The sequence below is a fragment of the Tursiops truncatus genome, chromosome 14 (assembly GCF_011762595.2).
Source record: "Tursiops truncatus isolate mTurTru1 chromosome 14, mTurTru1.mat.Y, whole genome shotgun sequence".
NCBI classification, from domain to species: domain Eukaryota; kingdom Metazoa; phylum Chordata; class Mammalia; order Artiodactyla; family Delphinidae; genus Tursiops; species Tursiops truncatus.
The window spans coordinates 86,491,826-86,505,915 of record NC_047047.1 but is presented as its reverse complement, the minus strand read 5'-3'; the positions used below and the strand labels follow the sequence as shown (position 1 = coordinate 86,505,915).

Sequence of the window (14,090 nt, the reverse complement as noted above, 5' to 3'; positions counted from 1 at the left end):
CACTTGCTTAGGTGGTTTGCTGACATTTTCACGTTGAAACCAATTAAAGTTTAGTTTTTAGTAAATGTAAATCAAATGTTTCATTGAGTTTCTTTCACTGAAGTGATTCTAGACTTGCTCCCATGAATGAGAAGCTTTGGGAAGGAAAGATGTGGAGATATTCTATTTTTAAAAGGGAGAGGGAACAGCAAACCTTTAAGTGTCTCTATGCATTATCGTTTGTTAATGAAGTTACAGGTCTTAGAAGGTAACTGTGTCCACAGCCACATGAATCTGGTGGAATGAACATGTCTCCCTTGGGCAGTGGGCCGCTGTCGTTCCCTTTACTTGGCCAGTGTCGTGAGCAGTCGGCTGTACCCAAAGTGTGACTTGTAATGATAAGCTTAGAGAAGACACACGGAGCCACACACAGTCAGTGTCATTAATTCTCAGGCCATCTTTTACCTCCTTTGATTATTCCTGCTGTTAATAAATGTATGCGGTGGTTTGATTGTTTTTCATACGTTGAAAACACTTGAGGCCAGTAGAAATTTTATTAACAGTCCTAACAAGGAGACCTGTTTAAGGTGAGAAATGCATTCATAAAAAGACCGTTACCTTGCCCTGGCATTTTAATTATGTCCTAAAATAATTGCTCTCGTCTTTAAGACTAGGGAAGAGTTTCTCAGTGTATTTTCCTAAGTAATGTCAGAGTATTGTAAGATTGTTAACTTACAGGGAAATGAATGTCACAGCCTCTGGAGAAAGACATTTTAATCACTTCAGTGGTGTCATTCATATGTGGCGTTAAGATTTCCTTTGAGTCGTGGGTGAGGAAGAGTTATGTACATACTATCAGTTACTTGAGTGATTTTTATTGGACTATTTTTCTCATCTTTTGGAAGTTGTGGAATGCCTATGTTCAGTTTCTCAAATAGAGTCTATATCTTACTTTCTAGTTTTAAAAAAGTCATGTTTATTTAAGCTTAGATCTTTTTCCCATATCTAAATACCTTCATTATCAGAGTTCTACATGTCATATACAATAATTATGAGATTTTTAAGATTTTCTCCACAGCACTTAAAGATTAACATGATATATTTAAATTCTAATTTTAAAAACAATTTTTTTACCAAAACATTTCTGACATCTACTATTGAAAATGGAGGAGGACCACCAAGAATGGGAACTAGAGGTGGAAAACAATGAGATAGAAATAGCACAAGACACTCTGGAGAAATCCGTAATTATCATCAAGCAGCAGGCGGCCTATAATCACGGGCCCCGGCTCGCGCGGGTTGCGGAGCTGAGGTCCCGCTGTCCTGAAGGAAGGGGGCGCTGGGCGTTAGAGCCAATGCTGTGTGGTTGCCCCGGCCTGTCCTCGGGTCTCCTTCATCCCCTCCTGCACACCTGCTACCTGGCTCGCCCATCAGGCCACCCAGAGCTGTGCAGGGAGATGGAGAGGAGGGGGCAGAGGCCAGCCCTGTCTCCTCCAGCCTTTTTCCAGGAACGGAGAGGGACCCTGACCCCGCCGGCTCTACCTCACCTCTCAGGCAAGTCCGGGGAGCGAAAGAGCATCCGAAAGCTGAAGGCAGTGCTCACCCTTTCGATGCTGGAGAAGTAACCCCCGCCTCCCTGCATCCAGCGCACATGTCTGTGCATACGCGCACACGCACGTACATGTATGCACACGCATGCACACGTGCGCACACTTGACGTGTGGAATAGAGGCGGTGTCCACCCTGCATGCTCACTGGAAACTCACACAAGGACAAGAGCTGGAAAGAGTGAAAGTGAAGCAGGAGCTGCTTGCCCGCCACAGCAGCAGGACGGAGGCCAGGGGCGGTCCCCTCACCGAGGGGCCATGCAGGATTGGCACGGGGGACGTGTGTGGGAAGAGCCGCGTCACGTGGCAGGTTATTGGGGAAAGAAGGGAATGAACTGATGGATGAAGGGCATGGCATTAACTGGACGTTCAAGTGGGAAAATAAAAAGACCTCTGCTTCTGAGCACACCCAGAAGGGAATTCCAAGTGAAGTAATGTCAAAAAATGGAAGAGACTCAGGCCAGGGAGGCACTTCTTAACAAGACACAAAAAACTAAACCTTCCAGGAAATATCGATAACCTGACTACTTTGAAATTTAAAACTGTGTTCAACAAAAACACCATAAACAGCATTAAAAAATGAGAGAAGGTATTTGAAATACACATCAAGACCTTCGTCTGATTTATAAGAAACAGATACAGCCCGATAGAAAAACAGGCGAAAGATATGAAGATGCAGTTCATGGAAACCAGACAGCCAATAAGCATGGAAAAAATGCTCAGCCTCCCTGGGACCACAGAAATCTCAGTGAGACAAGAGTGTCCTGCGTGTGAACCCCATCGTGTTGGTAGCGCCAGATGTCAGCAGGGGTGCGTGGGCGGGGCGCCTGAACCGGAAGGGCTGCCTTGCAGAGCAGTTGAGCAGCAGCTGGTAAAATCCATGGCTTGTGCCGCTTTTAATCACATACTTTAGGAAGACTCTGTATGTGTTCATGAAGATATATTCAGGAATGTGCTGTCTGATTTGTATTGGCCAAAAGCTTTATTAAAAACCTTAATATCCGGAGCAGTTGACATACGTGCACAAGTGCCACGTTCATCAGTGTGGATGAATCTGCAGACAGTGCTGAGCAGGAAGAACGAAGCGCGAAGGCTGCCTGTGAGGCCCCGGCTCGTGTGCGTGCTTGAAAACGAGCTGCTAATCCCGCAGCCTCAACTCTGAGACCGGGAGAGCCCCGGAAACCTAGAACTAGTTTGGCCGCAAAACCTGCCTTGGCCAGGTTCACCCGGTGCCAGCCCTGGACGTTCTCCGCGTCTGTCCTCCGGCCCTTCCTGCCCTGCCCCTGCTCGCCTGCTTCCCCGTTGGAGAGGGGGCACTGGGAGCTGGAGGGGTGCAGCGAGCTCCTTCCTGGCGGCAGTCCCACGGCCACAGCTCTCCTGCAGCCATCACCTCTGGCCTGCGCTTGCTTCTGTCGCCCGGCCCTGACTGTATCGCCGCCCCTGCAAGGTGCCCCTGGCCTGGGCCACACTCCTGTAGCAGCCCCTTCACCCAGCGCTCCTGGAACCCCCGGGAACAGTCAGTAGCCCCTGATTGCTGCCAGGCCTCTGGTGGACAAGACAGTTTGTGTTGATCCCACTCGGCGGGAACAAAAATATTCCTGTGCCTGGAAGTGTCTTCGAAGTACACAGTAAACTTGTAGTTAAGCCACGTAAATATTCTGTCAGGAAGGATATTATTTGGGAATCATAAATTGTAAATGGTCAGCTTTTCTAACAACTTCTTTATGTTCTTTCCCTTTTTTTGTTTCTTTTTTTCTTTTTAAATTATGATACAAAGAAATTCATTTCATCTCTCTGTTTCCTCTGCCACCATGTCTGACTCTCAAACCAGAAGATAATCAGATTTAACATAGAGATTAGAGGAGCTGTCTGGTCACCTCTGGGCCTGAGCCGCAGTGGCCAGAGTGGAGCAGGATGAGTCCTCAAACAGGCTGCCGGCAGGCGGGCAGGAGGCGCCCAGGCTCCCTGCACGCGCTGTTCGTTGTTATTGTCCCGGGGAAGTAGGTCGTTCTGACCTTGGCTGCCGGGTTGGTGTAAGCGTGCTTGGAAATGACTACGTGTCACTTACCGGCCAGTGATATTAACCAGAAAAGGGCTCAGCCGAAGAAAGGCGTGTGCCGTCAAGAGTGGCAGGTATCGGCGTGAGTCTTCCTTGGCAGTTGTCCCTCAGTGTCGTGGGGTTTGGTTCCAGGACCCCCGCGGATACGAGACCCGTGATGCTCACATCTGTATAAAAGGGCGTAGTATTGGCATGTAACCCGCCCACATCCCCCGTGTCCCTGACATCATCTCTAGGTCACTGGCAACACCTAATACAATCTAAGTGCCACGTGACTCTTTGCCGGTGCAAGGCAAGTCCAGGTTTTGCTTTTTTGAACTTTCAGGAATTTTTTCTGAATATTTTCAGTCTGAGGTTGGTAGAGTCCTTGAATGCGGAACCTGTGTATATGGGGGGAAGGAAGGGGGAGTGGGAGTGACTGTCCTCAGTCGTCAGTGGGAAGAAGCTAACAGGAGCATAAACAGGTCTGCTTTCTATTCTCAGGAAAGAAGCCACTTTTGAAAAGACTTACATTTACTAAAAAAATGAATAAGATGGTAGGTTTTGGCTTCATTTTTAATGGTGATCTGGTTTGAAATATAGAAAGCATATCTTAGTGTAAGAATCCCAGCAAGAGCCGAAGGCTTTTTATGTGATACATTTTCCTATTTTTAATCATTTATGGAGCACTTCATATTTGCAAAGTACTGCAGATAATTTTATTACGCATTTAAATGTTTTATTAGTGGCGGGTACCTATATATATAGTGGATATAAAATAAGATAGGAGTCTTTGCTGTGTAATAACTATTTCTTATTTGTTTCAAAAATACATAAATATCCATGATCAGATAGCCTCATTAATATATTTCTGCTCCCAGACGCATTCTTTCTGGGACGGAGTCAACAGGCTCCTTATGTCCTAGAGCTAAAGCTCCCCACACACCCACCCCAGAAAAAACCCTCTCCCCTCGTGCTTTAGCTGCCGTACTTAGTACTTGGTACACATCTGTACTTGGTAGAAAAAATGATGTGTTATCTCTACAGGCGTTACTATGGTTCCTGTACATCAGGTAAGAGTTGGGGCCCCATCACGTGGGGCAGAGGTGGACAAGCCACCATCCGTTCCTAGACCAGGACGTAAAGGCCGCGTCTGTGAGGCTGTTGTCCCACCCGGTGTTCAGCCTGTCCTTGAGTCCCAGACCTCTCTTCCTCATTTTACAAACAGCATGTTCTTACTTCAGAAAAATGGAAGAGAAATTAATTGCGTAAACCACTGTTGGTTAACATCTTAGTTACTATGTACTAACATTTTTTTTGAAGTATATTTGATTTACAGTGTTGTGTTAGTTTCAGGTGTACAGCACAGCAATTCAGTTATATATACACACATATGTGTGTGTGTATATATTCTTTTTCAGATTCTTTTCCATTATAAGTTATTACAAGATATTGAATAGAGTTCCCTGTGCTATACAGTAGGTCCTTGTTGGTTACCTATTTTACATATAGTAGTGTGTATATGTTAATCCCAAACTCCTAATTTATCCCTCCCACCACTTCCCCTTTGGTAACCAGAAGTTTGTTTTCTGTGTTTGTGAATCTATTTCTGTTTTATATATAAGTTCATTTGTATCATTTTTGTCTTTAGATCCCACATATAAGCGGTGTCATGATGGTATTATGTACTAACGTTTAGTTTAGTGTGTGTGTGTGTACATGCAGTGTGTCTGTGTCAATATCGGTAGATATATATATGTATTTGTGTTATACAAACACAATTCCAAATTACAGTTGACCCTTGAACAACATGGGTGTGAACTGCATGGTTCCACCTACACGTGGATTTTTTCCTGCAGGTCCTGGACCCAGTCCTCCTTGGATTATTTCTTTAGGATCAATCCTAGGAGGAGACTGACTGGGTCAGAGTAGGGACAGTTTTGAGACATATTAATACAGACTATTAATACGTATTTTTTAGAAACAGTATAGCAGTGCACGTTTACCGGTACCATGTGCATGTACTTGCTTTCATGTCTCCTTGTCTGCCCTGACTTGTTCTTTTTAAAAAATTGTTTTTTCTCATTTCTTAGGCTAGCAATGGCATTTGCTTTTTTTCCTCTTTTTTCTTCCTTTCTTTTTTTTGGGGGGTGGGGGGCAGTGGGAGCTGTTGAAGGTCAACTCACTAGTAAATTGTGACTTGCATCTCTTCCATTAACTAATGTATTTTTTTTACTGCCTTTTATAGTTCTATGAATTCACTATTTCATGTTTCACAAATCTTTGAGCATCTATACGTGATAAGGGCCATAGTAAAGAAATACCATTAGAGGCTAAAACCAGTGCCCTAGACAAGGCCACTGCCCCAGGACCTCACCCAGAGGAGGAGACAGGACACAGTCACAATTGACAGTTACCTGGAATGCGAGGCTGTCTTTTATGCGGGCAGGATGGGTGAGCTAGACCGCACCCTAGAGCAGTGTTTCCCAAGCCACTTTTCAGTACTGGCGCCTGAGGAACGTTGTTAGCCGTTTCCCTAATTGCTCGCCACCGCCCTGAGCCCGCAGGAAGCTAAAGACTAAGGAGTCAGGTTTTACGTTGGGTTACGCGTTGTCCCCAGGACCCAAGTCCCGTCCCCTGTGTGTGTGCCGGTGGGCTCTTCTGGTTGCTCTCAGTGCCTCTTTAAAGGATCCCTGCTTCTTTCAGACCCCACCCCTCCCCCTACTCCTCAATGAATGGCTTCACCTCCCCACGCCACCCCCAGACAGAACCCTTCCCTTCCCTCCGGGCACTTGCCTCCGGAGGTCTGCAGTCAGGATCCTTCCCAGTGGGCAGCTGGCCTGTCTCCAGCTTGGTCCGCCTTTGCTCTGTAAGGCTCCGAGTAATGGTTAGAAAGGAGCACTGAGTCTCGCTGTCCCTGGTGCTGCCCCCGGGAGCTTGGCGACTTGCAGGCCCCCAGAGCTGCCTCCTCACTGCCCGCCGCTGCTCGTTCACCTCCCATCTGGTGGATCTGACCTCCACCCGCGCGCGTCTCCTCCCTGCTCCCAGGACGCCACCTTCCTTCACTCTGGTTCTGCGTCGCCGCCCGGCCGACTGGCCGGCCCGTCCTCCCTGCCCCGGCCGCTGCCCCACCCTCTGCTCCTCCACCCTCCACGGGCAGGTTCTCCCACGTCCCGTCTCTGGCGGGCACAGGCCGCATGGCCAGCTGCTTATGTTTCTTTTCCTCCGAGTGTCTCAGAGGCCCAGGTTGTCACCCAGTCTTGTCCCCCTGCCTTCTGCATCTGCAGCTGTGCCTTTCAGGCTCAGCACTGAGGACAGTGGGGTTTGGTTTTGGGTTTTTCTCGTGTTTTTTTTTTTTTTTTTTTTTTTGACTTTCCAGTCTTTAGCAGACTAAAACTTCTGTAAAATTCAATATCAATTAATAATAATGAGTAAAATGAGATGTACTACATGCAAGCCCCCTTTTGTTACTATTTTATTCAATAGACATCTCATCCTGTAGAAGTTTCTCAGCCTCTGAGCCTTCCTTGCTGTGGACCAGTCACAAGCCATTGAGGGGGCATGGTCCACAGTCCCTCCGAGGTGGCAGCGGCCGCGTGTCCTGTCAGGACCACGGAGTATCCTGGGCCCTGCGGGCCGCTCGGTCCCCGGGCAGCAGATGAGTGCCCACCTCCTCGGAGGGTGCACAGAGCCGCCTGGAGCCTGCAGAAGGGGCCAAGTGGCAGTGGGTGTGGTCCACAGGCCAATGCAGGGTCTGAGGGACTGGGCACCCTCCCGAATGCTGCGGCGACATCTGCATGGCCCCTCAGATTCACTCTTCATCACTGCAGGGGCTACTGTTTCCAGAATGTTGCCATGCTCTTGGCAGCCTGCGCAGGGGCCTGGCCTTACCTGCCCCCGTCCTCACCTGGGCTGCCACCCTCACCTGCCCCCCTCCCTCGGGCCACAGGGCCTTCCCTCCTGCTCCTGTGCTTCCCGGCTGCTCACACCTGCCCTCCTCACTGGGTCATCCCTTCCTCGCTCTCAGCTGAAGTCCTTTCCTGGGAAGACTGCCCCATGCGCTCTGTTGCGATCTAGTGTCACCAGCAGGAGGGGTCAGCGTGTGTGATGCAGGTGGGCAGGAAGAGGCCATCACCAAGTCCTGCACACGGGACCCGCTGAGATGTACACACAGAGCTGGTCCGAACTCAGCGGAACACCCTTCCCTGTCCCTTTCCACGTTTGCAGCTCAAGGAGGATATACACGGCCGCTGTTACCATAGAAAGGGATTATTGCACTGAGTTTAGACCGGAGAAAGCATCTGAAGATAGTTGTAGTATAAATTATCTTAACCAGCCTAAAAATAATTCTGAGCTACCCACCAGAATGTGGAAGGCCTGTGTTCCTGGAAATCGTTTCTGTCGTGCTTGGGACCGTTTCGAGGGAAGTGGCTCCAGTCTGATCTCAGGATGGACCAGTGGCTCTCAGAGCTGGACAGCACATGGCCCCGGAGCAGGAGGCCTGACGGTGCGCTGTCTCTGTGCCAGTCTCCTCATCATGGAAAGGGAAGGCTGCAAGATATATCTTAAGAAATCGGGTTTGCATCATCCGGTTACAGCTGCAGCCTGCAGACAGGAATCCGATAGCTGGTGCTGGCTGTCGGGCCAGTGAGGAAAATAACGCGGGAGGAAAATAACGCGAGAAAGTGTTGAGAAGCCCATGCAACACTGAGAGACCACTGCACGCCTATGAGAGCGGCTGGAATCCAGGCTCTGACCCCGCAGGTGCCAGCGGGCATGCGGCCAGCAGGCTCCACTCTCTGCTGGTGGAGAGCAGGTGTGCACAGCCTTGAGGGTCCTTGTAAAGCCAGATGAGCCTGCCATCCAGTCCGGCAGTCCTGCTGCTCGCTCTGCCCAGAGAATTTCAAACTCATGTCCACACAGAAGCCTGCACTTGCATGTTCATAGCACCTTTATTCATCGTGGCCAAAGATTGGATGTGGCCAAGGTGCCCTTCAGCAGGTGAATGGGTAACGGTGGTTCGTCCAGACGCTGGAATATCACTCAGCACTAAAAAGCCATGACCTGTCAGGTCACGAGGAGCCGCGAGGAGCCTGAGGTGCCCGTGGCTGGGGCAGGCAGGCGGCTTGCGTTAGGGCACACGGCCAGTTCACCGTGGAGCCTGGACTCGTGCCACACCAACGTCCTTCCCGGCCCAGTTGCACTAAGCGGGCTGGGCATGCACACACGCACGTGAGAGAGGAAGAAGAGGAATGGGGGGTCCTCCACGAGGAGCTGGTCCTCGCTGACTGTGTCATAAAAAGAAATGTGAATTCTAACTGAGGAAAGAACAGGCTGGACACGCTCCCCCGGCACCCCCGGCTTCTTGTTCAAGAAGCACTTCGTGCGTCCTTGAAAACAGCAGTTTACTGTCCCCCTTCCTCGCTGGAGCCAAGGTTAACAGGTGCAAAGATGTGTGCTCACCCCCTGCTCCACCCCCTGCTCCGCAGACCTGACCTGCCTCTGCCGTGTGGACTGGGCCGTGCGCTGACGCGGCGATGGGTGGTGCCTGTTCTGTCGGGAGAGCCTGCGTCCAGCATCCACTTCTAGCTTCTTAAAGGGTCAAACGGTCCCTCTGGTGATGTTTCCCCGCCCATTTGCCTGGTGGCCCTCCTTTCTGTGTCGCATGAGGGCAGAGATGGGCACGGTGAGGCCGAGTCCCCGAGCCCGTGTGTCGGTATAAGCCAGCATCCCTCTAGTTACAACATGAAGCGCTGCATGTGGATACATGGCCTAGAACATGTTGCGTCGGCGTAGTTCATTGATTTATTTTTCATATTGAGAACATAGAATCATGTTAAACATATAAACCACTTACAGTCACACACAGACCTTAGATACAGATATACCCAGCACACAGATTAAAATTAAATATTCGATTGTAATTTGATAAAAAAAATCACAAGATAGAGGTGTCTTGCTAAAAAGGAAAGCAGCCTTACGGATTTGTGGTCGGGGAGCTTTCGTAGAGAATTCTGCCCCGCGCTGTCAGCGGTTAACTGGTAAGATACTCCCTTTCGCTCGTCTTGAAGCGCGTCTCCGGCTCGGCACGCTTCCTGCCTAACGCCCGTCAGGCCTTCGCGTGTGAGCCGCCCAGCCCTTGGTGACTTGTCCCCGTGTCTTTCAGAGCTGCAAGAACTGGAGGGCAGCCGTGGACCTGTGCGGGCGGCTCCTTACGGCCCACGGCCAAGGCTATGGCAAGAGCGGGCTGCCGACCAGCCACACCGCCGACTCCCTGCAGGTACTGCCCTGAGCCTTCTTGGCTTCAGCAGCGTCTGGGGGCTGGAAGGGCCTTAAGTTCTTAAGGAGGAGGGAGGAGCGCGGAAAGGAGAGTTCTGAACGACGGGAAGCTCCTCTGACGAGAAGGTGCAGCGCAGAAGTCCTTAAATTCCCGCCTCTCCACGGGGCGTTTGCTGACTTTTATTCGAAATTCTGTAGGAACCGCCCCCCCCAAATCGAGCCAGCCTCCAGATTCTCCAAGTCCGCGAAGAGCTGGTGAAAGGAGGGACCCTGGAGGCCTCCGGGCGCAGCGGTCTGGGCTGTGCTCCTGGTTCTCAGTCTGCCCGCCGGGAGCCGGCGGGGCGCGGTCAGGAGCGCACGGCCACGTTACACGCGCTGCGTCCCCCGGCCTCTGGCCCAAGCGGGGCAGGTTTTTCTTCCTCATCTCTGAAGCCCGTCCGCACGGCCAGGGTGGCCCTCCCCGGACAGGGCTCCGCTTCCCGCGTGAACCGACCCCTGTTCCCTCTTCACGGTCGTCCCACAGACCGCCGCCACCTTCCTGCTCTGCAGCTGCGAGCCCCACCCGCCGCCCCCAGGTTACAGGCGGCCGTGCACGCACGGCGGACCGGAGCAGGGCGGCCTTCGCTCGCTCGGAGCGGTGCCCGGCTTTTCAGTCCGGCCCTTACCACGCGGTCACTGCTTTTACACCTCGTTTCTCTCCATGGTGGAACGAGGTTGACTTGGGTCACTTCCGAGGCCCCAACCCTGCCCTCTCACGTGGCCTCCGCTGGTTTCCTGAAGGTGCCGTGTGTTCTGGCCACTGGAACCGGCTGCTCCCCCATGCCCCTCCCCGCGAGATGCCACGCCCTTCGCTGCTCCCCCGACACAGCTCCGCCGCCCGCTCCCCCTGCGCTCACGGCCTCCCTCCTCCTTCACCCCAGGCCCTGGATTCTGCTCTCCTTCCGGGAGGCGGTGTCCCTTTTCAAATCCGTTTTTATAAACCTGTAATTATGCAAACGTGCCAAGAAAGAAAGTTAGTTTAGCTCTTGTTTTAATGTATTTGAAATCGAGCTCTAATATCAAATTAAAAGGGAATAGGAGTCTCTGACCCTGTGACACACAGATAACCGATTATTTCAATTATGTTTTGGTTTTTAGCTTTGGTTTGTGAGGCTGGCACTGCTGGTGAAGCTGGGCCTTTTCCAGAATGCCGAGATGGAGTTTGAGCCCTTCGGAAACCTGGATCAGCCAGATCTCTATTACGAGTACTACCCTCACGTGTACCCTGGGCGTAGGGGTAAGGCTAGGGTGAACGTCAGTGCTTCTGCATGTGCTATGCTTTGCCTGCACTTATATCCAGTCCTGGTCATCAGACAAGCGGCCCGCAGTGGGCCTTGACCTACAGGGTGACCTCACTCTGGCTCCTGAACACACTGAGCTGGACAGACCCACTGACGCATCCATCTGCCCGTTCTCGGGCACCTGATGTGCCATGGCACTAAGATCTGGTATGAGGATTAGGTGGTGACATTCAGACTGTGCTGCGGAGTAAAAAACAATCCTGTATCGTGACCTAGTGCAAACGTACACACAGAAATGAAACAGACAGACAGTCATGCAGCAATACTGTGCCAATGATTCTGTGCCGTTTTCTCCTAATTTCCATTCTGATTTATTTAATTTATTTAAAAGTCTGGTTGCAGCCCACCAATGGGTCAGGACCATCATTTGGAGACACTGGGCTGCAGCATGGGGTAATTGTCGGGAGGTGGCCAGAAATAAGACTTGGGGAAGGGAGAGGGCCGGTTACAAAGAGCCTTCTGGAGTAGCCTTGAGGCAGAATGAACATCTCCTGGTGGAGAACCTTGTAAATATGTTTGAAACCCATCGAATGTTTGTATTAAATGTAAAACAATTTGGAAGGACCTCTGAGGGGCAGCATGAGCATGGGTACTGAAAGCCCGGGCTCTGGAGCCGCACTCCCTGTTACATCCGGGCCCCTCCTCTTACTGCTGTGTGACCTTGGGCCAGTGGTTCGGCATCTCTGCCCTGGTGTCCTTATCAGTACAACAGGGTGGTAATCGTGCTTCTTCCTGGAGAGTCATGAAGAGTGAATGAGGTCGTATGTGTAAGTTGCTTAGAAGTGGCCGCACGTAGTAATCACTGCACTGGCTGTTTTTCTCATCTGTTCTTGATTCACCAGTGACAAACCGTAGATCGCTGCCATCTTTTGTAAGATTGGCTGGTCATCGTCTGTTGGAGGCAGCAGTGGAGCGACAAAGAAAGGTCCTGGTTGCCAGGAAATGCAGAGCCTGATTGGGGAAGAAAATATAAAAACAGAACAAGAGACTACAAAGGCCCAATTAATAAAAAAGATGGTAATTTTTGTAGAAGTTTCAAAAAATCAAAAGTCAACATCTTCCTTAACTTGGTAGGTAAATGATGAACTAAGAAGACTAGAAGTGAAAACACGTTTCTCAACTTCTTTTTGTGTTGTTTTTCCTTAAATCTCAGATCCTGTTTCTTTGGGGGACACAGGGAAGGTTGGGGGGTTAGGCTTTCTTAGTCCTCAGTGCTTCATCCTTCATCATCTTCACTTTTCACGTAATGGGAGTTGGTCTGTATTGCCCTGAGTTTTCCCAGGCTTGAAGGAGGATTTTCAACATGAGGTACTGTTAGACTTTTAGCTTCACTAGTGTAAAAATTCTTTTTCTTCTTTTTGACTAAAGGAACTCACCCCTTGTAGAAAAGGGGGAAAAAAGGTAGGTTTTAAAACCTACCACAGGGCAGAAATCAGACTGGTTGTCTCAATGAGGTTGGCTCGACTGAGTGGAAGTGAACTAGCCGTGCTATACTGCTCGGAGTCAGGAAGCGGGTGGCAGGGCTCCCGCCCCAAATTTGTGAAACTTCTTACCAGCCAGTGGCCTATCGGGTCCAGCTAGTCTCCGGAGGACCATGCGAGAAGGGCCCAAAGCCAGGAGCCCTGGTGAGCAAGCGTTCAGGGTGTGGCCCCAGCAGCAGTGGCGGCTCCACAGGTTAGAAGTGGGTGGGAGGCCCCCCGGCCTTGCTCTCCCGCCCATGCTTCCTGCTCTGGGGCCCCGTGGTGTCTGCACAGGGCAGGCAGACACGTCCGCCTCCTCTCTCGGAAGGTCACCCTCCCACACTTGTGCCAGGAAGCCCCCAGCACTGGGGAGCAGGGCTGTATCCGTCCTCTCACTCCGTAAGGTTCATCCGTGTGCCTGGCGTTGTAGGGGCGTCCACGTCCTCCCGTGCTCGTCTGGAGAGGCCCAGCATCCCCTGGTTGTCCGGGGGCTACTCCCCCAGCGTGGGAGGTCCTGCGTCCCTTTCTCACTGACACTTCCTAGCCATTTGTGGTCCATCCCTTCCGCAGAAGGCGATGAGCGGGCTTCTACCCCAAATGAGGATGTGTCTCTGTTGCCACTTCTTAATAGTAGAAAGGTGTTCGATGGAAAGGTTAAAGGCATGTTACGTGGGGAAGTGTGGGGATATTTCTGTTCAATAAATTCTACCTGGCAGCCTTGATAATCAAGAGACAGCTGTTCCCATGCTTCTGGTTAGGAGCAGCTATGTTTCCCTTCAGCATAGGAAAAAAATGTTTCTTCCCACCGTGGCTGACTGTGGCCTGGCGGCTCCCGTACCGGCCTGCCCACGGCCTCTCCCCCACCCCCGGGCCTGGTCACGCTCACGGCAGAGCGCGGGACCCTCCGCTGGGTCCGGGGATTGGCAGCTGGTGCCGACAGGTGTTTTGTCTGCTGCTGACAAAAGCTCAGAACTCTGAGCGCGCAGGCCATCGCCCAGTGGCTCTGTCCTGTGGCCACTGCGGCCCTGCTGGTTCTCCTCACGGACAGAGGTTCACGGAGGCGACGCCGAGTTTCCTGTAAAATGAGGAATCAGGTCCTCGGGTCCAAGTGTAGGGCTCTGTCATCCTTCCCCTCAACTCTTAGAACATCTCGTCCTGAGGATGTACACACTGAATGCAGGCTTCTGATTCTGCCTGGAATTACATTGCACTGGGATGGGGATAAAGAGCAGCTGGTGGCCCTGCGTCACTAAGCAGCTCAGGTAGATTATAGAATAGGCAGAAATCCTACGTATACTTGAGCTAAGCGTGTGAACGTTCATCCATGATGACACGCTGAATGTTTACTCATTTTTCTTCTCATTTTGTGGTGTAACAAGCCTAAATG

General features: G+C 51.0%; 1 protein-coding gene across 5 annotated transcripts in view; it reads left to right on the top strand.

Moving 5' to 3' along the window:
• TRAPPC12 (trafficking protein particle complex subunit 12) overlaps nt 1-14,090 on the top strand; it is a 64,560-nt gene that overhangs the window by 17,156 nt on the left and 33,314 nt on the right. For all 5 annotated transcript variants that reach the window (XR_012325833.1, XR_004521698.2, XM_004316572.4 and 2 more), the window contains 2 exons: nt 9,791-9,904; nt 11,041-11,179. Coding sequence is in view for 3 of the 5 variants with exons in the window: in XM_004316572.4 (XP_004316620.1) it covers nt 9,791-9,904; nt 11,041-11,179 (253 nt within the window). In the remaining 2 variants the exon portion in view is untranslated. The remainder of the gene's footprint in view (nt 1-9,790; nt 9,905-11,040; nt 11,180-14,090) is intronic.